The sequence below is a fragment of the Typopeltis vanoorti genome, chromosome 2 (assembly GCF_054136105.1).
Source record: "Typopeltis vanoorti isolate ZY-2024b chromosome 2, IOZ_Tvanoo_1.0, whole genome shotgun sequence".
Lineage (NCBI taxonomy): Eukaryota > Metazoa > Arthropoda > Arachnida > Uropygi > Thelyphonidae > Typopeltis > Typopeltis vanoorti.
This window is the reverse complement of record NC_143550.1, coordinates 128,035,284-128,061,254: the sequence shown is the minus strand read 5'-3', so window position 1 is coordinate 128,061,254 and position 25,971 is coordinate 128,035,284. Positions and strand designations below refer to the sequence as shown.

The following is a 25,971-nucleotide window of genomic DNA, read 5'->3' as shown; positions in this document are numbered from 1 at the left end:
CCTTTAAATGTGAGAATACAAGCTGGATCTTCCCCCCCCCCCCCCACCCAGATTAGTAAATACGTTCCTTCTCACAAATTATTACCACTGCCATATCTATCATTTTCATATCTCTGCAAACGATCTGAGCAGTTTCTTTTGTTTCAAACAACAGCAAAATATGATCAGTTGGCTCAACTGCTTCTATGGTGCATGGTGTGTGTGATTAGGAATCTAACAGTATTTTTCCTTACTAATTTCATGCAATAAAAAACAAACAAACTCGTTTTGTTAACCTTTCCTCTCCCATTCTGTTCAAACGATGATACCACCTGAAATTAGTTCTGCTCACAGATTCCTGAATGCTAACAAAGTAAAGTTCTGTTCTATTATCCTTTTTAATATAATTCTGACAATGATGCCATCTATTCACTCCCACTAATTCTTTTCAGAACGCTCATATCTGTGCTCTCCAGTCTGTCACCAAGTGTTTTATTTCTAAATCAGCCCTGATCCAGAAGTTAAATCTGGTTTGAATGATGCCTTATATACAACATGTTTAGTGTTTTAACTAATTTCTGTCTTATCCATATAAATTTATTCAGTTCTGTTGCTAATGCTGTTGTTTATTTCCATATTTAGTTTACCGTCTTCACTAAAAATTGTCTAAATATCTGAAATGTTTTACTTGTATTGTAGGTTCTCCATTCAGAGTGCAGTTGTTTTCAATGTTTCCTATTTTCATTGTCTTTTTAATGCTGATTTTCATACCAAATTTATTACAGCACTTATTCATTGTTAGGGAATCCTGAACGTTTGTACTGGATTTATTTAGATGTATAGCATCTGCATAAAGTAAACAACAGAGATTAACATTTCCAATTCGGATACAGGTTTAATGCAACTTTCCTTCATGATATGATCCATATAGATAAATAACACTGGAGATAACGTACACTCATTTCGCATACTCAATTTAACATCACACTATCTTCCTTACCTCTTTCAATTCTATCAGCAAACTTTCAAATACACACTTGATATAATGTCTTGTATGTAATATACTGCTTGATATAATGTCCCATTTGCACCATATAATTGTAACATTTTGTAGTACAGCTTTTCTCTTGATACCTTGTCATATGCTTTTTTCCAGATCTACAAAATTAAAATAGAGATCCTTATTATATTCCCATGACTTTAAAAAACTATTTCTTTTAAAGTGAAAAGCTGATCCATGTAACTTCTATCTGGTCTGAATCTTCTCTTCTAAAAACATTTCCCTTCTAAAAATTTTCTTAGCTTTTCCATGCTTGCATAGATCTTACCCAGAACACTGAATAGGGAAATTTTTCTGTAATTACCACATTCACATTTGGGTACTGTGAGAGCTCTACTCCATCATCTGAAATTCAACCCTCTGAGCAGGCCTTCTGAAATATGCCAAGTTTTTCAAGAGAATATTTTGCAACTTTCCTGATATTTTCTGTTATAAACTTCTTCCCATGACTTTTTAAGCTAGTTTTACAGATTTACTTCACTTTCTTACATCCTTATTTTGCCAATGAATTGCCAAGGTTTGTGTTCTTGTTTTCAAACTTTCTTGAATATTTGGGTATTTGAATCTACATTTCACCTCTGAAAGCTGCTCAAATTTTGATTCTTTTTAAAACTTCCTTATGCTTTTTTTTTTTTCAATATGATATTCAATTTTATCCTACTCAAAACTAAATGGTGATTCCTTCCTATTTCAAATCCTCTGTATACTCATGTCCTGAATCAGCATAAAGATATCATTATCAGAACAGTTAATGAAACTTACACTTCTTGTGTCTTCTTTCCATCTGATTTTGTGCACATAAATTATGGTATTAATGACTAGTCCATGTCCTAAACAGAAATCCAACAGGTATTTACCATTATTATTAGTTTTGATCTTCTCCAAACTTTCCCCATTTCCTGCTATAAGTTTGATATTCATTTCCTACTCTGCTGTTTATACCTCCAACAAACAAAGACTAATCTTTCCTTTTTCTTTGTGTCAGCTCTGCCTTCTCTAATGCCACAAAAATTCCTCTGACTATTCCTTAGTAGAATCTTCTATGGGATCACAGACACAAATAAGTTGCAATTCCCCATTTTGATATTTGCCCACACCACTCTACTTGGATACTGCCCATCATTTAAAAAGATTATCCTCAAATTCAGTGTTAAATACTACAACTGTTCCTTTTCTCTGATCATTATTGCCTGAATATTATATCTTGTATTTGTTGCTTAGAAGAATCTTACATGTTCTTTTTTCAGAAACACCTATTAAGTCAATCTGGTGCTTGTCGTCGTCTTCTTCTAGTTTAATTTCTTTTCCATCGATGGTCCTTCTTCTTCTTCTACTAGTACCATTTCTTTTCCATTGATGCCAATCTTGAACTCTACTAATGTTGAGTTTGAGCTTGTTCTAATAGCAGACTTTTTTGACTGCTTGCTCTAGTTCCTTGACAAAAAACAAAAGGGCTTAACTGTGAAATGCCCTAGTCAGCATAAAATTCCATCATTTTATTTTGGTTTAAGCCCATATGAAAATCTCAAATCGTCAACCCCAGCACATCATTCAGTATCCAGGTGAATACCCACTAATGGGGTGCACGCCACAGGAAGGTGGGAAATGGACATCAGGTCACAAGTCCCAGTCGATTCTACACATTCTTTAAGAGGTCATGGAGATCTCAAAGGATTAGAAATATCAATTACTTGAATTTCTACAAACTTTAATGTTTGTCCAAAAGTGAGTGATAAGCAAGAGGATTGCCTGATTAATGATTAAAATTACTTTAGAAGAAAAAATGAAGTGAGGATAACTGGACTGTAATCTGATGTTAAAGATCATTTTCTCTTCTTAGAAACAGGCTGAATTTATGCAACCAAGGAAACGATGCACAGAAATCAATATAATTAGTTTGTGATTTGTGCATTGCTTAGAAGGTAAACAACATCCACAATACACTCAGGAGGATTATAGTAAAAATGAGACACAAAGAGTTTGGATTGTCTGGTATTCTAGTAGGCATCTAATTAATAAGAGTGAAATTGTTGCCAGACCAGCACAGTTGGAAAAGCAAATCCAGCTGGAATTGTAAACAGTAATATATCCAAGGAACATGGCTTTGATATTAAGAATGTCAGCCCAGAGAAAATCATTTAAAAAAAAAAGTTCAGAAAGATTGGCAGCAATAGAAGAGTGTTAAACAACAAACATATTTGAGAGAATGAAGCAAAAAGATTTAGTCAAAAAAAGATCAAAAATAGATAAGTTGAGCACACTAACATTTATTTTTATTTATTCTTATGGCACAAGGAATACAAAGCAGCTAATCAATGTCCAGTCTAGAAAGCCAATCCAGGGCCTCATCGATCACCTCATGGATGTCCTGGAGGCCACCACCACCATGAAATTGGCACCTTGGGCAGTCATTCACAATATGAGTAATTGTCTGGGCCATGGGGGGGGGGGGGAACAATCACAATAAGGGTGGTCTGATAGTCTCCATTTATGTAGGAGGTAGCCATATCTGCTCTGGTTCGTTCTGATCCTGTTCTTCTTATGAAAAGGAAAACCACGCAGCAGAAGACAGGGATCTTCAATCAGGAAGCCATTTGTTGGAAGACTAAGTGGATTTATGAGAATCTGGTGCAGGAGCAGGAGTGGGTTGCTCATTACTTTAAATTCTTTAATTGAGGCTTGTCTTCTCCATACATTTGGTGGAGCAATGTAGGATAGGACAGGTGGGAGAGGAGTGCTTCTCAGTGTCTCACTAATTGTGTACATGGTAGAGTTTAGCTGGGTGTCTATAATGTTAGTGTGCGCACTTCTTTTCCAGATGGGGGGCACAGTATTCTGCTGCAGAGAATGCAAGGGCTAGCACAGACAGCCTTAGGACTTCTGCACTACAACCCCAGGTTGTTCTAGCAAGCCTTGAAATGATATTCTCGTTTTAATTTTGTTGGACAGGTTAATGATGTGCCTTTTATAGGTTAGACTTCTGTCCAGGCTCACTCCAAGGTATTTCAGGTGAGGCTCATGTTCCACCATTTTGCCACAGAAAGAGAGGTTGAGGTGTTGATTTAACTCTGCATTGTTCAGATGGAATACTGTGGACACAGTTTTTGTTGAATTTGGCTTCAGGTATCACTGCTTGAAGTACTCTTCCAGGGTATTCAGGTCTGTATTCAAGGTTGATTCCAGGTTGGCAAAGAAGGTAGACTGGTGTAGGATTGTTAGGTCATCGGCATACATATATTTCCTTGAGCTGGTATGTGGTAAGTCGGACATGTAGATGTTAAAGAGTAAAGGGGCTAACACAGAGCCCTGTGGGAGACTGTTGTGGAGGAATCGGGACCTTTGCTCTTTTTTCCATCAATATGGACCAGGATCTTTCTGTTGGAGAGAACATGGAACATCAGTAAAAATGTATATACAGATGAGTAACTGAAATTTATTATCTGAAGAAAACTAGAGTGGTCTGGGAATGGATATGGAAATGAACAGAGGTTGGAAATAAGACCATGTATATTCGTGAAACAAATGTGGAGTGTTCTGGAAGATCTACCCTTTTCTGAGCAATTTTTTCCTTGACTTTTTCATGGCTGTTGTCTAAGTTAAATATGGAATAATAGACTCCTTAAACCAAACAATGAAAATTTTCATCCAGTTTCTATAGTAATCATGACCTACCTGCTTTGACTCCTTACAAATACACTTGGCAGAATACAGCAGCAAGATCATTCACAAGCTGACCTGGAAGAATACAAGTTACCATTAAGTTTGGTCCAGTATAATCTAGAAGCTGGTCTGCATGACAACTGTTTTAAAGCCGTATCCTCAAAATGAATCAATAGTGCATCTCTCACTAATGTCTGATTTAACTCTGAAAACATTCTTCATATTACATGCCGGAACAAATGGAGAAAAAATAAATTTGGACCTTTCTCTGGAGATCATGATTTTTGGCCACTGCAAACTTCCAAAAAACAAAGTGGTGGTATTACAGTACACACACCTTACACCCACATTATCTCTACTTACAGCATTTCTACACTGGTCCATTACTTAGTTTCCTGAAGTCAGGTGTCTAATACCCATTGGTTATCTAGCTAATAACAAGCCCACCAATTTAAGCAAGTAGACATAGGATGTAATCTGGTTGATCTGCAGCAACCACAAGTTCAGCAATAGTGTGATGCTTGAAAATCATCTGCATTTTAGACTTCAAGTACTAGTTGAAGATTAACCCTGAGCCTAAATTGCCATTGCACAATTTCTATCATGCTTATCTCAAAAAAGAATATCTACACTCTTCTTTAGATTCTTTCACCATGAATGACAAAATTTAAAGAAATCAAATTATAACATTATGGCAATGCAATGAAATTCTTGGTAAGGCAGCAAATAAAAACTTTTTGGTTTCAAGAAATAGAAGCAATCAGAAAGTGATGAGAAACAAACATATCCTTATACAGAATTAAAAAAGAAATTGAGAAATTAATTCTTAGTGAAGCAGAATATTCTGAAGGTTAATAAGTCCAAGAAATGAAGGAATGTTTGCTGCAAAAACAACTGGAAGAAGATTTTTAACACAGAAATAATTCAGCAAATGAAGAAATGGCTGCAAAAACACTTCTGCTCAGATTAAGTTTATCATATCGATATGTATTATACAGAGTAACCTACAATTTATGTCTCATTGAGCAAAAATCTATCCAAAAATAACTGCACTTAAATATTAGATTTTTATTTGCTTAATCAATGACAAGAAACAACACCAGGTGTATAATGTAGATGTCAATAACTTACCAAAACTTAAACTCAGGTAACCTTCTGATGAAAGGGCGAAATTCTTCATTAGCTTTTGTAGGAAGCTCTGGACCATCTTCTAGATAAAAAAAAAGTTTTTTTTTTTTAAATGACAAAGTAAAGTAAAAGATAATAAATTAAATTTCTGTGGGATAATCATTTTCATTTAGAAACATATATTACATTTATTGACTTTGAAAAAGCATTTGATAAAGATTCTTTTAATATATTAAAAGAATTAAAATGTTAACATTTTCTTTTAAGATATTAAAAGAAAGACAAATACAAAATAAGATTAAATTATGAACTATCATATCCAAGAGAGATAAACCAAGGAGTCCGCCAGGAATGTCCCCTTTCAGCTACTCTTTTTAATATTTTTCTAAATGAAATAATAATAAAATGGAATAAAAATTTCCATCAAGGTATTAAGCTTTTTCCTGTTGTGAACTTAAACACTCTCATTTTTGCTGATGACCAAATAATTACAAATTCTGAAGATAACTTACAGAAAGATATTTTAAATTTAAACGAAATAGCCAAAGATTATGGAATGATAATATCAATAGAAAAATAAAAAATTATGGCCTTTAAAGGACAAGATCTAATAAGAACTAAAAGATAACAAGATTTTAAAACAGGTAAATTCATTTAACTACCTAAGATGTATGATTACATATGAAAAAAATATAAACCTAAAAATTGTAAAATATGGGGCCCTCGATTTATGCCTCACTTCCCTTCCTGAAAAAATGGGCGTAAAACGAGTCCAATTTTAATGGGAGGTAATGTTCTGCACAGTCAAAAAATATGCACATGAAGTATTGACTTACTTGACTTATCTAGGCACTATCAGCCCGGGGGACTTTTGGCCACAAGCACCGCATGACGCCACTGGGCATGGTCCTTTGCGACTATCTGCAAAGTTTTGGTCTCCAGCCCGACAACCTGCAGGTCCTCCTCTTCCTGATCCGCCCATCTCCTTTTCAGTCTCCCTGATCGGGGGTTGGGCCTTCCACACTTGTCTCACAGTTCTTTCAGGGGCCCATACGATGCAGGAGCCCCCAGCCACTGAAGACGCTGGACTCGCAGCTCCAGCAAGATGACTGCTGAGTTGTACAAAGCGTGTATGGCAGTATTAGACCGCTTCCTCCAGACTCCGTCTGCCATGACCCCTCCATAGATATGTCGTAGCATCTTGTTCTCGAATACTCTCAGGTGGTCAGCTTGCCTCACCGTGAGATTCCACGTTTCAGCACTGTAGAGGAGAACAGGTCTAATCAGAATCTTGTATAGTCTCACCCTTGTAGTCCAAAACAGTATACGCAAGGCAAAAAGGGGATGCACTTGGTAGTAGGCCACATTCGCGGCATTCACCCGACTCTGGACATCAGCTTCAACTTTGTTGTCTTCAGTCACGATAGACCCTAGGTACCCAAATTCCGTCACCCTCTTAAACCGAGCAGCTCCCTCTAGATCTTGATCAACATGGTGACTCATGAAAAGGTACTTCGTCTTCTCGGCATTTATCTTCAAGCTGTCTTCTGCAGCTTCCTCAATGGCAGTAACCAATGCCACTGCGTCGTCTCGTTGATGCGCCATGACATTCAAGTCATCCGCATAGCCAAGAATCCTGACTTGCATCCCCATGTCAACTCCACCTACCACTTGCTGTGTACTTCTAATTACTTTTTCCAGCAATAATTGAAGAGATCGGAGAAAGCCTATCACCCTGCTTCACGCTGGTCTGTACTTGAAATGGGTCCGACAAGTCACCTTCTGCTTTCATTCTTGCTCTCGAACCAGCCACACACACACCTGCATCATTTTTCAAAGTTTTCGAGGAATTTCCAGTCATAGGCTTTAGAAAAGTCTATGAAGATATTATGGACTTCCTGGTTATATTCCCAGCACTTTTCAAAAACTTGGCGTAGCGTGAAGAGTTGGTCTATTGTAGAACGGTTCCTCCTAAAGCCCGTCTGGTGGTCACCAAGACACTTCTGCATATGGTGTGAGGTGCATTACCATGATGTTATTAGACAGCACCTTGTAGCCAGTCATCAACAGTGAGATACCCCTATAGTTGCAGCATTGAGACTTATCTCCTTTCTTATATACAGGGGTGTCAGCGACTCCTTCCACTCATCCAGCAGCCGTTCTTCTCGCCAGAGCAACAAGATGAGCTGGTGCAACTGCTCCAGCAGGATGTCCCCACCATTCTTCAGAAGCTCTGCCGGAATGCAGTCCACTGTTGTGGAAGCGTCCAAATTCCGAGGCTTCTGTGGTGCTTGTTTCGTAACCAGAGGTATTTTTATAGGAGGGGTAGTTGGCCCCTCACTAACCCTCCCCATTTCTCCAGGCTTGGGACCGGCAAGGCTTCAGCAGGGTCCTTTCTTGATTCCTCCACCTTGGCTGGGTTAATAATGTTACACATGAAGTATGTGTAACATTATTATATTTAAAGCTTTGATAATATATACATATATATTTGTTAAAATAAAATGATTAATAACGAAAACAAAACAAAATTATATACAAAAAATATGAAACTTCGAAAACATAATACATATTTCTATGTTGAAGTTCCTGGTTTTGGATCACCTGCATTTTTTTTGAAAAAAGTATCCAATGTTAACTGCCTAGATTTTCTTTTTCTTTCTTTAAGGAGTTCAGTGTAAGGTCTAATAGATTTGATTACACTCCTTTTTACATTCGCACTCTATTCCCAAGCATGGTCCATTTCGCAAAGTCCATTAGTCAATGTCTCTATGCTTGCAAGGATATGCTATAAATCGGCTGTTTTTATATCTCTCAGAGGACCTTCTTCATTTTCTTTCTCCTCCTTTGGATGTTGACTTAATTGTTCGGCTAATTCTTTTAAGTCTTCATTGGAAAGCGGTTTATCATGGCTCTCTAAGACTTCTGTCACATCATCATCAGCTGTAATATCGTCCAATCCCACCTCTTGCACAAGCTTGGTAACGTCTTCAATAACATTCTCCTCTTGCTCTAATAGCATGTATATATCTGGCCAATATATACATGCTAACTCATATCACCGCCCTTTGCAAAAACATGGAGTCATTAACACCATGCTCCTTTTAAACACTTTTTTGACACTTTGTTCCACGCTGCCTTGATGTTGTTAATGCCCTTCAAAATATCGAATGACCGCCAATAGTCTTTAATAGTTCTTCCTAAAGTGTCCAAGACTCTTACTATTTCCATAAATGTTATACGGAGGTAATAGGCTTTGAAGATTGATATAATCCCCTGATCCATCGGTTGCAAAAGCGATGGTGTTTTGGGGGCATATAAACAACCTTGACATCCAATGGTGTTCTTACTTCAGCAAGGTTTTGAGGATGTCCAGAGGCATTATCCAAGAGAAGCAATGCCTTGGCTGGCAAATCATTTTCTTTACAGAAGCGAAGCATAGGACAAAAATAATTTGTGTACCAATCTATAAAAATGTAAAACTCTATGTAGCTTGGAAGTACCAAAGTGCTTTATATCGATTTTTACAAAGGTCAAGTCTCATGAGATTGTTACAAAAATAACCTTGTTTGTCTCTATATATTTTATGCTAAATATTAATGTAAATAACCCTATGGGAATTGACTGTACTTACTACTTTAACAAAAATTTCTAGAATGTCAAAAACAAAGGCAATACTTTACCACCAGAACTTTGTATAATAGCTCTATGTATGGGCATAAGAAAATTGTTTACGATTTAAGTGTATGAGAACGTTGCTTACGAGCTCTGCATATAAACACCTTCAAAGTCAGTGTCTAAGAGATCGGCAAGCCTCAGACAAGTTTCTGCTGCCCGACAAGATTGGATTAGAGTGCACTGAGGAGAAGAAAGAACTGGTCGGTCTTAACAGAAGATCAAGGAGTCGTGCCGAATTCTTCGGGGGGGGGGGGGGGTCACAACCCTTCGTGCAAGGTCCCGGAGAACACGAAATAAAAAGGGACTGAGCCGAACATAGAGGTCGGCAGTTAGAGTTATCGTCGTCAGCAGTCAGAGGCAGAAATACCGGAAGTAGGATCCAGAGGACCAGACGTTACGGCAAGCCCATGCCAGAGGAGAAAATTGGGAATGATGAGAGAACAGCTGATGTAAATAACCCAAGCCAAGTGTCGGTCAGATGTCTTTTTGCCACGGGAGGTCAAACGAAGCCAATAGCTGTAGAGCGAACTTCAAGCACCGGAGAATTTGCCCATAAGCTGAAACCTCTTGCCTGAGCTATTCGAGTACTGCAGATTGCAGTGAAAAAGCCTGCCAATTCCCAGACGAGATGCCGCTGAAGCAAGACACTCCAGAAGGAAGCCTTAGACCCGAGATGAAAGAAAAGGCATAGGAACTTTAGTGCAAGACCTTTGATTGAGTGTGACACAGAGCCTCTGTAAGTTTTTTCCATCTTTTAGTGTATATTTCCTTTATAATCTAGGAGATATGTTATAGATGGACTGATAAGAATTATGTTAATAGTAATATGTTAATTCTAATAGTAATAAGAAGTGTCCATAAGAGAGTTATTTGGCATATTAATAATTGGCATAGTTAGCTAACCTCTTTGTGAATAAATTAGAGTTTCAATAATTTGATTTAATAATTATTTAGTTATTGAAATTTAATACTAAATAACTTTCAATACTAAATAACTATGCAATTTAATAATTGCATAGTTATTTAGTATTGAAAGGGTAAGTTTGTTTCTTTATGTTGAAAGTCTAACAGATAGGTAGAGAGAGTAACTTCCCTATCATTTAATTAATGCACTTTGATATTAATGCAAATAAATGTGTTTTATTTATATGTCGATAGAGTGCTGCCTGATCATTTAATTAACGATGCACTGTTCCTAAATAAACTCATACTTGTGAGCAGGAAACAACTAAGGCATTAAAAGCGTAGTTTTGAGAACCATGACTGTTTATGTAAACTTTAGTTAAGGAATTTATGCTAGTAAGAGAGATCTACCGGACGTGTTACTGAGTCTTATGCCGATATAGAAATACTGGTGGCACAGTCTTAACAAATAAATTTTCCAGCCTTCATAGGCATACGACTAGTAAATACAAAAGATGGATAAACACAGTACGCAATAGAATAAGTAAGGAGAGGTTACGAAAGTAAAAGCACACGGCTAATTAGAATAAAGATATTACAATAACGCAGTAAACAGACATTGTTACAACGTCTTGTGTAACCCAAGCTTTCTTGTTCCATTTCCAATAGACTGGCAGCATGGCTTTTCGATCCTTGAAGGTGTGTGGTGTCTGTGAATGGTATACCAACATTGGTTTAAGCTTCCAAGTTCCAGACATTTGCACTCAACAAAAGCATAAGTCTATCTTTTGCAGCTTTAAAAGCTGGAGCAGAACATTCTTCACAGGAAATTAAGGTGCGTGATGGCAATTTTTTCCAGTAGAGCCCAGTCTCATCAACATTAAAAATGAGATCAGGAGGATAACTTCCTTGTTCTACACAGTCTTGAAATTCTTTAGGAAAAGCAGCTGCTGCCACAACATCTGCACTTGTCGTCTCACCACATAATTTGACACTATGGCGCTTACTTCGAGACTTAGTGACTTAGACTGCAAAATATATCTCATGAACCAACCTTCGATTCCTAAAAATGTTTCTTTGCCTCCGTCTTTTTAAGATCCTCAAAAATTGTTTTTTCTTTCTCAGTTATAACAGGCTGCATCAAAGGAATGTTTTTCTGATTCAAGTCATCCACCCATAATGAAAATAATTTTTACATTTTTTCATGAAGTTTACCCTGCTATAATTTACATGTTTTGCATTTAGTACTGACGTAGATTGTTGTGCAGACTATTTTATTCTATGTGCATTTTTCATAATTGTAGTAACAGTCGAAGTAAGTTCATACTTCTACAGACATTAACACGTGTTTGCACATCTTCCATTCTTCGAATCACCTCCATCTTCATTTCTTCAAGTGTGATTGATTTCCGTGCCTTCTTAACACCAAGTTATGCTAACTTTTCTGCACTTCTTTTATCAGACATGGTATGTAATTACATACTTTATCAATTTAAATATGTATGTATGTAAAAAAAATTAAATAGAACAATGAGGTAGATTCAGCAGTAAAACTAGGTTTGATACATATACGTCATAGTAGCTCGGTAAACACTCAAACACGAGAGTGCCTGCTAGCATCGTTTCTCAGTCAGACCACACTACAGTAACAAAGCACACGCAGGCATCTGGTGTTATTGTGAATCGGCATAAATTGAACCATCGTAAACTGAGGGCTGCCTGTATTTAAAAATAACAGGTGTAATAGTTAAATCTAACCTACTTCAAAAACAAACCAGACTAAAAGTATACAATACATTAACTCTAACAGTGCTGTTGCATGGAAGTGAAATCTGGGCAATAAAACAAAAAGACAAATGAATATTAATAATAGCTGAAATGAAGTTTATGAGAAAAACTGCAAAATATACCCTATTCGATTACAAAAGAAATGAAGAAATTATGAAAGAATTAAACCAGGAATCAATAGAAAAAATTAAAAAATATGAACATTGGATGCAACACATTAAAAGAACGAAAACAGAAAGATTATCAAAACAAACCTTAAATTGCAAACTGTTAGGAAAAAGAAAATAAGGACATCCTCTAAAAAGATTCAATGATGATTTTCTGAGGCTGGAACAGGCCCCTCTAGGCCTAAATCCTTGACACCATTTCCTATTAGAAATCTCCTGTACATTCTCATATCCTGAATCAATCGGAGGATATTACTATCCACTGTAACATAAGGAATTTCTTTTAGCCTACTATTCAAACTATAAATGTTTCTGATTGCAGTTTAATTTTGAACTGTTTGCAAGAAAATTTAAATTATACAGGTAACCCTCGTAGAACGCGATACTTATACAACACGGTCTACAAACTGTAGTAACCCCCTATCTTTTCATATTTTTCAACGCGCGACTTAAAAGTCAAATTTTATCTTCGTTAAATTTGCATCTGCCCGTATTGCACATGTAGTTATAAGTAGCGAATTTATATCATGGGAAATACCCTTTACCATGCACGTACATCAATTGTTTACCATATAAAGTATTTATTGTTGAAAATTGTATTCGTTTTCTGCTAGGAAAATACATTAAAAATCATAAGTGTGTTAATCTCAAGCTGAGCACTTTATTTTTTGGTGAGTTAACATACAATATGTAATGCTTTTTTTTTTATGTAAAAAAAATTTATTTTTATAGTAATGGCCACCTAGAGGGCTTTTGTGATATATATGCGTTTGTTAATAGGGATAAACCCACCCACTATAAACCGCCAAGGTAACAAATGAACAAGACTGAAGATAAATTCGGTTTCGATCAGCACATGAGATGTTACCTTCGCAAACTTCTTCATAAGTGCTCCAATCTCTTCAATAGTGAATTGACGCAGATATAGATTTAAATGAGGAGGAACTGGTGAATTAATAGATGACGTCGAACCAAATGGCGAGGAAAGTTCTGCCAAAGATTCTGATTGTGATGGATACGTTAAAGAAATTAGTAAGACTGGACTTGGCAAGAAAATTATTTTATGGATAATGATCTCTCACATGATCAATACTGAAATTGTATTGATCAATAATGATCAATACAATTTTCAGTTTTCAGAGATACAATCTCAAGCTGAGCACTTTATTTTTTGGTGAGTTACATACAATATGTAATGCTTTTTTTTTATGTAAAAAAATTATTTTTTATAGTAATGGCCACTTAGAGCACTTTTGTGATATGGTTGAAAACAAAATTAGTGAATTAAATGATGGGGAAATAGATTTAAATGAGGAGGAACTGGTACAATTATTAGATGACGTCAAATAAAATGGTGGGGAAAGTTCTACCCAAGATTCTGATTGCGATGAATGCGTTAAAGAATTCAGTTTAAAGAAATTAGTAGAAGGATTGAACTTGGCAAGAAAGTTATTTTATGGATAATGATCTCTCAATGGAGTGCTTTCCAGAAAATTCACAAGACAACTGGATATTTGTTAAGCTCCATAATGAACTTAATAAAAAAATTGCAGCATAGTGGTAAGCAAGGTCTTATTACTGACTTATTGATAACTAAATCAACTTAAGTATGCAATGAGAATTATACAAATGATGCCCAAGAGATTTCAAGTGATGATGATGCCCGGCCACTCGTAAATAAAAAAACATCTACAAAATGTTAGTTTTGAAGAGAGTGATGACGATTAAAATATACACTCTATTTTATTTTGCCTAAAACATTTATGCATTATGTGCAATGAAGTTTACATATGATTTGTAAATTTATTTATAAAATTATAAAAATATATATAAATTTACAATTTATGATTTTTTATAATTTCACACTATGTATTTGTTTCATAGTTTATGTTTTCTTAACTTACGTGAATTACCTGAATTAAATAAAAAAATATTTTTGTTGGATATGTCGTTGTTTATATAATCTCAAAAAAAAAAAAAAAAAAGATTCCGGAACCCAACCCTACGTTTTCTATGTGATCTGAGTCTCGCATAACGTGATTTACATAACGCGGCATTTCTATGTAACCTAACATCCATGTTATGTGAAGGTTACCTGTATAGTGCTTGCAGAAAACTATGTGGAGACGTAGAAAGTTTTTTTTAACTTGGGTATATTATGTATTCAAGATACCAAGTAATTTTATATAAACTTGGTTTTAATCCTATTTCCCAAGTAAGCAAACAGACAAGAAAGTCAAGTTTGCACCTGCAAGTAGTGCAAGTCCAAGGCAACTCTTGGCAGTGCCAGTCGAGGCAACTCTTGGTAAAGGTGGATAAAGCTCTGATCACTTTCCTTAGTATTTTTCCCTTAATGTAAAGCACATCCCCCTGTGGAGTTGTACGATGCTAAACATTTAAAGGCATTCAAACTACCCATACCGGTTTCGACCTTTATTGAGGTCTCTTCAGTGGGAGCCAGACTTGAAAATGCTAAGGATGAAGTAATGCAGAGCTCATTAATGAGCTCTGCATTACTTCATCCATTGCCTTTAATGTTTAGCATCATACATCTCTGCAAGGAGATGTGCTATACATCAAGGAAAAAATACTAAGGAAAGTGATCAGATCTTTATCCACCTTTACCACGAGTTGCCTTGGACTTGCACTACTTGCAGGTGCAAACTTGACTTTCTGGTCTGTTTGCTTACTTGGGAAATAGGATTAAAAAAGTTCATATAAAATTACTTGATATCTTGAATATATGTGGAGAGACATTTCAGTATGGAATATGTCCACCCCAAAATGCAATGCAGCTCTCATAATGTCATACCATGTTTAGTACCAAATGATTCAGGAGTTCCTGAGACAGACTGCATTCCTCCTACAAAGCAAGGATAAGGTCTTCTTTGTTTTCTGGAGGGGAATTTGGAGCAGCAATATTGATTATTGGTTTGAGGATACATTGTGGATGGTCGGTGAATTTAGCACTCCTGTAAAATTGGAGATTTTTGTTTGTTTTATTGTTTTTACTTAGAAAATTAGTCTTTTATAATATATTAAGTGTAGATTTTAGTGTATTTGGTATTTTATAACATATTTTTATTAAGATATTTCAACAATAAGCATAAGTTTAAAATGGCAGCAAAAATGCACAAGAAAAATAATGCTAAAAAGAGCACCACTGTTGAGAACAAAAAGACTAGCCCTGCTAACAAAGTTATTGGAGTTGTAGAGGAGGTTAATGAAAATGAATTAACCTCCAAAACAGCAAAATTAAAGTAGATCATCAGAGAAACGATGCAAGAATTACAAAAAGTCGAGAAGTTTAAATGAGCATGGGGAGAAAATGAAAATTAAGCAGCAAATAAACAACAAAGCATGGAAACAGGGAAGTGAGAAAGTAACGGAAATTCAGGTAAGTGATGTTGTTAGTAAAAAGAAATAAGTTATTTGGTATGGTGACTCTATAATAAAACATGCTATTGATGAGTGAGTTATAACTTCGAGTTTTCAATGAGCAAAAATTAAGAATATAAAGAAAGCAATTAAAAAACAGAAAAAAGTAAATTGTAATTGTTTTTAATTGATCGATTTAATTACATCAAATGTAGTAGATACTAATGACTTAACTAGCGATAAGTTCAGTATGAGAGAAGACATGAAATGGTTTTAGGAAGAGGTGAGAAAGTGAAAATAGTCACTATTTTATCTCGATATGATAAAAATGAACTAAGAAGAAGGGCTATGATGGCAAATGATTCGATGTGTGGGCTGTGTAGAAGGAATGGATGTGAGTTTTTGGATCTGTGGAGTAAGTACGAGGGAAGATTGGATTTGTAAGAGGGACAGCCTACACCTGAATGCATTTGGTATCAGGAATCTAGAAAAACTAATAACTGGTATGAGACCTGACAATTTACAATTTAGTCAGGGAAACTAAACTGTAAAGGGAGGAATGGTGAGAATGCAAGTATAAGAGCGACAATGTTATATAACTGTGTTAATGACAGGAATGGGTTTTGTCATGGAAATGTTGATGAAGAGAAAACTATTTCGACTTTGTGTGTTCATCCGGTTTGGACCCATCAAACGTGTGCAAAGATGCCTTATACATGTAGACTAGAGATCTGCAAGTTGTCTAACTGTGTCATGCAGAAATGACACAGTTAGACTACAGACAAAAGAACATGCAGGTAAATTATTACGTCTGTACACAAATGCTAGAAGTATTAGAAACAAAGGAGTAGAGGACATTGCCTTGGTCAATATGTTGGGACCTCAGATTGCAGGCATTAGTGAGACCTGGCTATCAGAATCAGACATACTAACTGGTATCGAGTGTAAAGGATACACTATTTTTTTAGAAAGGATAGTAAAGGAGGGGGCATGCTGTTAATGATATTGCTAAGAAGGGGATGAGGGCTAGATTTTTCTCTCATAGGGTGGTGCATGATTGGAATGAATTGCCATTGGATGGTGTGAGTGCAAGCGGTGTGAATGAATTCAAGAATAAGTACATTATGTTGGAGGTTTAATGGATTTTTTACAACACTCAAAAAGAATTAAAATAGAATTTAATACTTCCTATATTTCGTCCTAGTCACTAGGACATCTACGGGGATTACAAAGACAATTAATGTAACATGCACACAAAAACTTACAATACTAAGCCCAACCACGTGGGTGACAATACAGTCCTATCTAGGTGGAGCGCCCTCTAAGGGCAGTTGTAGGTGGCCTGGAATGTAAGGTGGGACCTCTGGTGATGACTGTTTCCCAAATCTTCGGAAGCTTAATGCAACCGTATTTGTTAAGATTTGGTTGGTTTTTGAGAGCTGCTGCTGCTTCTAAGAAAAGTCTCTCTTTCTTGAATTTGTTGTGGTGGAGCATGGCGGTTTTCTTCCATGATACTCTGTGGGTGGTGTCCAAAACGTGGTCAGCCAAGCCTGATTGGCCATAGTTGTGTTTAACGATGTATGACTTGTGTTCCTCCAGGCGGATGGATGCTGATCTGCCTGTCTGTCCAAAGTACGCAAGCTTACAGGAACAGGGTACTTTGTAAACTCCAGGCAGAGAGAGAGGAGGGAGCTGATCTTTCGTAGAACGGATAAGGGTAGCCAGTTTGCGGTAGGGCTTATATGCTGTGTGTAGGTTATACTTTTTTAGTATCTTGGCTATTTTTTCCGAAGTGCCACGGATGTAGGGTATGGTAATGGCATTTTTGAATTCTTGTTGAAGAGAGGGACGGGGAATGGGGGAGGAATTTATTATTTTTTTTGATGCTGTGTTCGCTGTAGCCATTGGAGAGGAAAGTTCTGTGTATGTGGTTAAGCTCAGTAGTGAGGGCGGTTCCACTGGAACAAAGATTGTGGGCTCTCTTGGTAAGGGTTTTAATGATGCCATATTGTTGTGAGGGGTGGTGGTGGGAGAGTTTGTGAATGTATCTGCCTGTGTGTGTGGGTTTTCTGTATACAGTGAAGGCAAGTGTATCATTAAGCAGGCGCGTGACTAAGGTGTCTAGGAAGGGTAAACAATTGTTCTTTTCCTTTTCCATAGTAAACTGGATTCTTGGATGTAGGCTATTGAGATGACCAAGGAAGGAATCTAACGTTTCTGGGCCATGAGGCCAAATAGAGAACACATCATCTATATATCTAAGCCAGATAGACAGTTTTTGAGTGGGGCTGAGTCTATGGCTCGTTTTTCGAAATCTTCCATATAGAAATTGGCAAGGGGGGGGTGAGCCCATGGCGGTTCCCTCTATCTGCTTGTAGATTTTGTTATTCCAAGCGAAATACCCAGAGTTGATGGCAAAGGAAAAGAGATCTAAGATGTCAGAGGGAAAAACGTTTTCTAAGAGAGATAAAGTGTCAGTTAAGGGAATATTGGTAAACAAGGAGGAGATATCAAAGCTTACTAATATGTCTGTATTATTCAAGGTTAAATTTTCTGTGAGGGCTTTAAAATGGGTCGAGTTTTTTATATAGGAAGCTGAATTTCGGGTGAGGGGGGACAGAGAGTTGGCCAGCTGTTTAGACAGTCTGTAACAAGGTGCATTGGTGGCATCTACTATAGGCCTGAGTGGGGAATTAGGTTTGTGGATTTTTGGTAAACCGTATATTCGGGGGGGACGGGAGCGGAAAGGTTTAAGTTTTTTCGTGACGTCGGGGGGCCAGGAGGTTACTTTTTTAAGTAAGATTTTTAATTTCTTAACTTGCGTTTTTGTGGGGTCGTGTTCTAGCGGGATGTAGGTAGCGCGATCGCGGAGGATAATGTTCATTTTACGATTGTATTCGCTGGTATTAAGGACAACTGTGGCATTACCTTTATCCGCTCTGGCGATGATGATACTTTTTTCTTTGCGTAGTTTCTGGAGAGCCATGCGTTGGGAATAAGATAAGTTACTTTTTGGAGGCGAAGAGTGAACGAGGATGTTGGCTACGTCGAGTCTGATGTTGTTGGCTACTTCCGACGGTAAGCGACCGATCCCCCATTCGACGTTAACCATTACATCGAGTACCGGCACTTCTTTCGGGGCGACGGCAAAATTACGGCCGAGGCAAAGGGCGCTGACGGCATCATTCGTTGAGCCTTTTGGACGAGAGGTTTATTACTGTCTGGAGCGGTTGAATTTGTGGTTGTGGCTTGTCTTTAACCAGGTTGTTGTATTTCTTGACGTGTTTGTTTTTTATTTTCTGAAATTCTCTCTGTGCAGAAGTTTCCGAAATGTCAGAGAGAATTGACCAAAGTTCAGGGTTAAGAACGGTGGAGAGCTCCGCTTGTAAGGAGCCAATGGTGGCGTTCGTCACTGCGAGGGCGGCACGAGTAGAGGCGATTTGCTCGCGTAGTAATGCTAAGCTGGCACGTTTGTATATCCGGAGTGCTTTTTTGGAACGGAAATTGATCTTCATTTTAACACATTTCGGTATCACTCTTGTATCCCGACATCTTTTTAAAAAGGCCAGCCTATTAAGTTGTCTAGATAGTCGTAGTTTTGACTTACCGTATTGCTTGGATTTGCGTGCTAACTCTTCTCCATGGATGATTAGAATTCTTGTGTAGAGGCTTAAGTGCTGTGAGGACATTATGTTGGAGGTTTAATGGATTTTTTACAACACTCAAAAAGAATTAAAATAGAATTTAATACTTCCTATATTTCGTCCTAGTCACTAGGACATCTACGGGGATTACAAAGACAATTAATGTAACATGCACACAAAAACTTACAATACTAAGCCCAACCACGTGGGTGACAATACAGTCCTATCTAGGTGGAGCGCCCTCTAAGGGCAGTTGTAGGTGGCCTGGAATGTAAGGTGGGACCTCTGGTGATGACTGTTTCCCAAATCTTTGGAAGCTTAATGCAACCGTATTTGTTAAGATTTGGTTGGTTTTTGAGCTTGCGTACTTTGGACGGACAGGCAGATCAGCATCCATCCACCTGGAGGAACACAAGTCATACATCGTTAAACACAACTATGGCCAATCAGGCTTGGCTGACCACGTTTTGGACACCACCCACAGAGTATCATGGAAGAAAACTGCCATGCTCCACCACAACAAATTCAAGAAAGAGACTTTTCTTAGAAGCAGCAGCAGCTCTCAAAAACCAACCAAATCTTAACAAATACGGTTGCATTAAGCTTCCGAAGATTTGGGAAACAGTCATCACCAGAGATCCCACCTTACATTCCAGGCCACCTACAACTGCCCTTAGAGGGCACTCCACCTAGATAGGACTGTATTGTCACCCACGTGGTTGGGCTTAGTATTGTAAGTTTTTGTGTGCATGTTACATTAATTGTCTTTGTAATCCCCGTAGATGTCCTAGTGACTAGGACGAAATATAGGAAGTATTAAATTCTATTTTAATTCTTTTTGAGTGTTGTAAAAAATCCATTAAACCTCCAACATAATGTCCTCACAGCACTTAAGCCTCTACACAAGAAGAATAAGTACAATAGCTGGTACGTGTAGCATGTGGCCTCCCTCGTTATGTCTCTGACTCCCAGGAGGTCCCTCTTAATAACAATGATGTCTCTATTGCATTCTAAATGTGTTCTATTGGATTGAGATCCAAGGAGTGTGCTGGCCACTTGATTTGATTAATATCTTCTGTCTCTAGAAGTATCTCCACTCGTGTACAATGTGATGTGGCACTGTCATCCATAAAACTGAATTCTTCACCTACAGAACCACAAACATGATGTTGAAGAACTTCGTTGCAATATCATCCATTAATCGCGAACATTTTCATGATGGTAAGCAGTACCACTTTTGCACTAGATCAAGTATCATGTAGAGAAAAGACTAAAATGAATCTGTAAAGAGTACATAAGCCCCCATTGGTGTCTTGCCCAATTTTTATGGATACAACACCACACAAAACATGCTCTACAATGAGCTGCGAATAAAGGGATGCAGACTACAAGCCTTCAGGTGTATTGTTGCAGATGTCTTGCCACAGTTTGCCGAGATATCCACGTACCTGTGCTTGAATAAAGCCGACTTACAAGCTGAGCTGCCATGTTTTGCTATTATAACCAAAAATCTGACTTCATGCTTCATGATAGAGTGAAAGTGATCTATTAGCAAATGTCTGGAACTCATTTCATTGAATTACTACCCAGACCAGAGGCTGGATACAAGTTTGGACACCAGGGTATGTCCTATGTTGTTCCGATTTTTCTTTGATAATAGTCATGTTACATGAGTGAAAGCTCAGCTATAATAACAAAATTACTTTACTTGTATTTACATGTACAGTTAATTCCATATGACAAGTTATATATCACCTAGGTGTGTACGTATTTTACAGACAATCATTCAATTGTGCAAGGACATAAAACATAGATTAATATGAATGACTGATGAAAGATCCCAAATGTTCTCAACACACCCAGATGATTTCAAACAGCAGTTGATATTTGATTCGTTAATAAATAATAGCTGATTTGCAAATAATGAAAGAGTGCAAATCATAAGGCTAATTAAAAAAGGATGACATTGCTGGATTTATTTTCATGAATTCAGTTGTTAACAAATAAGCTGAATTGCAAAAAAATTTACTGAATGAAACATTAAAGTGATGATTTGGCAATAAGTAATAATTTTACAGTGATAGGTCAACAAACTCTAAATTAAATACTAATAGCAATGTCATCCTTTTTTAATAAAGAAAGAGTTTAGTAGGATACTGCACTGCATATTTTATGTACTTCAAAGTAAATCTTACCTGTATCATCAATAATTGCTGGGTCTATTTTTGGTGTAAGAAATGCAATAAAGAGATTCAGATGATAAATTCCTAATGCATATGTGATTATGTACCATCCCTAAACAAGAAAACAATACTATTTCATAATGATATTCAGTTCAGAGAGAATTTTTGCAAAGGTCACATATTTAAATCACAGAAAAAAAATTTAGTCTTGCTCAGTCTACCACTGCTCAAGTAAATACTCTAAAACAAAACTTCCTAAACTGTGGGTCGCGTAATTGAATGTGGGGTCGTGAAAATTTTGGCAACAGTAAAAGGTTTCTGAACACCAAATGACCAAAAATTAATTCAAAATCAACTGCATAATGAATCCAAGGTGTTTCTGGCAGTTCGCCCATGTTGCCTCATGTGACTTCACTGAAGCCTTGGTTCTGAACACTCAACATGCGCACTTTGCATGCTGTCACACCAATGAAAGACACCAGAAGCACCTCGGCTCAGATTTTGAGACTATTGTAAGTTATGAATTGCAGTATTTTTACTGTACATACAAAGTTTTCTGCTCTTACAGAAACATAAAAGTTTAATTACAGAAAATAAGAACTTTTAATATTTTCCTACTGTTATAACCGAAAAAAAAAAAAAAAATGTTTCGGTTATGGATAAGTGGCTAAATTTAGACAGAAAAGATAAAAATACGGATGACAACAAGGTGGCAGAGTCTTCGCTACCAGGTTGTAGTACACCTAAATTGACAAGAAAATATGTCGAATCATTTTTGCAATATGGATTTACTTCTAATAAACATGATGATATTGATTTTGCTTAATTTGTAATGAAGTTTTGGCTCCAGAGAGCATGAAACCAGCCAAAGAAATTTTACTGTCAACGAAAAGTATTTACTTGCATCTTACGAAACTTCTTAACTTCTTATTTAATTGCAAAAATTATAAAGCCCTATGCGATAGGAGAAGATCTCGTGTTACCTGCTGCTATTAAAATGTCAGAAATAGTTCATGGGGAAAAAGTATGGGGATGAAATTCATAAAATTCCTTTATCGAATAATACTGTTTCCAAAAGAATTTCTGAAATTAATAATGACCAATTCCAGCAGTTTATTATCAGGCTTAAGGGCAGCCCAAAGTTTGCAATTCAGTTAGATGAAACAACTGATATTTCTAACATGGCACAGTTGTTACTCTTTGGAACGGCACACAAGAGGGAAAGATATATATCTTAAAGTCGATGAATTTTTCACAAATGAAGGTTTACAGTGGAAAAATTGAGTTGGAGTCTGTACAGACAGTTCTGGAGCAATGATGGGCAAGAATGTTGGATTTGTAACAAAAGTTAAAGCTGGTGGCAATGAACATATCACTTTTACTCACTGCATGATCCATCGGAAAGCACTCGTAGCCAAAAAAATATATCACCAGAGTTACATGTTGTGCTTTGCAATACTATCAAAATCATCAACTTCATTAAAAGCCATGCCCTTAACAGTTGTTTTCAAACCTATGTGAAGACATGGACTCTGATTACAAAAGCTTATTACTACATGCAGAGGTAAGTAGATTCTCAAGAGGAAGAAGTTTAAACAGATTATTGAAATTGAAAGATGAAATTGTTATAGTTTTGACTGAGCAGAAATCAGATTTTGTTATTTTTTTTTTTCATAATAATTTATGGCTTTCAAAACTGTTATTTGTCTGATATTTTCGCAAAACTCAGTGATTTAAACATGTTGCTTCAAGGAAAAAATTGTAGCACATTAAAAGATAAAATTGAAAGTTTTACGAAAAAAGTTAACATATGGAAGAATAGGTTGGAAAATGGTTCTTTAGAAATGTTTACAGCTAACCTTCCCAAAGATTTAATTATAAGAGTTATAATTGATAATCTGAAGTGCCTGAAGAGTTTCAGAAATACTTCCCTTCAAGTTTTAATTCTAAAAAACTAAGTTGTGTTCATAAACCATACTCAATTGAAATCAAAAACGTCAGTCATCTGCCATTAAAAGTTCAAGAAGAATTTGCCAAATTATCAAGCGACACAGGTTTAAAACTTGAGTTTCCCAAAAAATCATTAAATGAATTTTGGCTCGAGATTAGGACAGAATTTCAAACAAATTTCTGAAATGGCCCTAAACATACTTCTGCCATTTTATACTATGTATTTATGTGAAGCGCCATTCTCAGCACTGACGATTATAAAATCAAAATATCAATCAACTCTGAAAAAAGTTGAAGAAGCTCTACAGTATCAAATATTCAGCTGAGATTTAATTCTTTATGTATAAATAAAGAAGCACATCCATCTCATTAGTATGCAAATTTGCTTTCATCTTTAATAAATAGTAAAATTATATATATATATATATACCAAAGAATTGTTTTAAAATAAATTTCTTTATGATTTATTATCAGTAAATCTTTGATTTGTATACCTATATACCTGGTGTCACGTAAAAATTTCTCAGGCGAAAAGGGGTCACGAGTGGGAAAAAATAAGAAGCCCTGCTCTAAAATATATAAATATCTACATCCAATATCTATTTAAAGCAATACATCTACACACATGCACCTCCTCTAACAAACATTGGGACCTCAAGACTGCAGCATCTTTAAAACTAGTAAAGTTTTTGTTAGTAATTTTACATATAACACTCTGATATGATGAATAACATGACAAGAAAGAGATGCAGATTAAGTAGCATATCTAAAATAATATAATCTGATAGTGGGCTTTTGACAAAGACCACTATCAGATTGCCATGTGAAAATATGCATGTAACCAGGGTGGGATAACAGATTAGTGACTCGGATGCCTATGAAATTGTCTGATGGGTTTCCATAGATTGTATATGGGGGAGAATCACCTCAGAAAATGAAAGTCATGAGAATTGTGTGTCAAAGAAGTCTATTTCAGAGCCATTGTTTAATGGCTAAGTTGAATTATGTTGGAAGGGGTTTAAATGAGATGTGCATTGTTTGCAGATGATACACAGTTGGGGGATGAAAAAACTTTTTTTCTGCAACAACATTAAGGCAAGCACCATTACCCAGACTGGTTTTGACTTTATTGAAGTCTCGTCAGTGGAAGCAAGAACCAGAAAGATACCAAGGTTGAATCAATACAAAAGTTATATTTTCCAGAGACAGGTGAAAGTTAATTATGTAATGGGAAAAGATCCCAAGTGCAAGATAAATAACCTTAAGTCAAAGGGGGGGGGGGATTATTGCAAAGTTCCAAAGGTAACTAAACATACATAATCTTAAATTTAAAAAAAAATAAAATAAGTAAAAAATAATTAACTATCTTCAAAAAAGTTAAATTTCCTTTATATAGCTCAAAGACATTTATTCTTAAGATCAAGAACAAATCAAATGATAAAATGAATTGCTACAAAGGAGAATTAGGCAATAATTAAATAAACAGATATCCCTATTTATCAAAATAAGACTAAGTATGCATTTCAAGAAACCAATTCTCTCTATGAATCATTTTCAAAATTTCTTCTTTAAATAGAAAACTTGTCAATCATTAATATCAAATACACTTCTTTTATCAATAACTTGATTTATGCTTTGCAGTCAGCAGTCCAAAGCCAAGTGTGCCAACAACAACAAAATGATGTTATATGCTTTTACTCAATCTTTAAACAAAGACAGGAAATCAAATAACAGTAACTTCTGTAATAACTTTGTGGCATATATATGTGATAAATAGAAGAAGAAAAAAAAAAAGTTTTTATAGATACATATGCGAGCATTAAAATTTTTACTGCATTTCACATAATTTCACAATATTTTTGTTGATTAACGCATAAGAAATTGATGACAGGTAAAAGGTGGAGGAGCTTTCTTTCGTGGGAATTTAATGGCATTCCTTTGCTACCCAATCTATCATGTCTGCCAATGTAATTATTATTCTCAGGGTGGTGTGTTCAGCAGGCAAAGAAAAATCCTGATACCATAAAGATTTTAATCAAATATCAAACTTTAAAGAGCATTATTATATAACATTATGGAGATGCAGCAAATTGTGATTACAGTATATATTTTTCACTTGTTTTTAATGATAATCCCACCCAAAAATGTGAAAATGTTGACAGTCCAAAGGTTAGATAATCCAGAAATCCTCTGACAGAGACCAGCAAACAAAAGCCCCTTCTGACCTTAAATAAGCAAAGCTGCATTCTTGCACTGGGCAATAAAAAAATATGCAACCTTAAGACTTTTACAAATATCCATGCTATAGCAAGATGCAAACTCACAGCCTAGTGATTGCAAAGTGATAATGTTATCCATTGTTCCTCCCCCATGCTACTAACCTTAAACTATTTAAAGTCAAGCATTAATTACTAGCAATTTCCCATCCCATCTTTTTTTTCATATTAGGCTCA

General features: G+C 36.2%; 1 protein-coding gene across 2 annotated transcripts in view; it reads right to left on the bottom strand.

Annotated features, from left to right (window-relative positions):
• LOC150109422 (protein RER1-like) overlaps window positions 1-25,971 on the bottom strand; it is a 103,415-nt gene that overhangs the window by 34,423 nt on the left and 43,021 nt on the right. For both annotated transcript variants that reach the window (XM_090408121.1, XM_090408128.1), the window contains exons 4-5: window positions 21,581-21,680; window positions 5,831-5,909 (exon numbers count right to left, since the gene is read on the bottom strand). In XM_090408121.1, coding sequence (XP_090264247.1) covers window positions 5,831-5,909; window positions 21,581-21,680 — 179 coding nt within the window. The remainder of the gene's footprint in view (window positions 1-5,830; window positions 5,910-21,580; window positions 21,681-25,971) is intronic.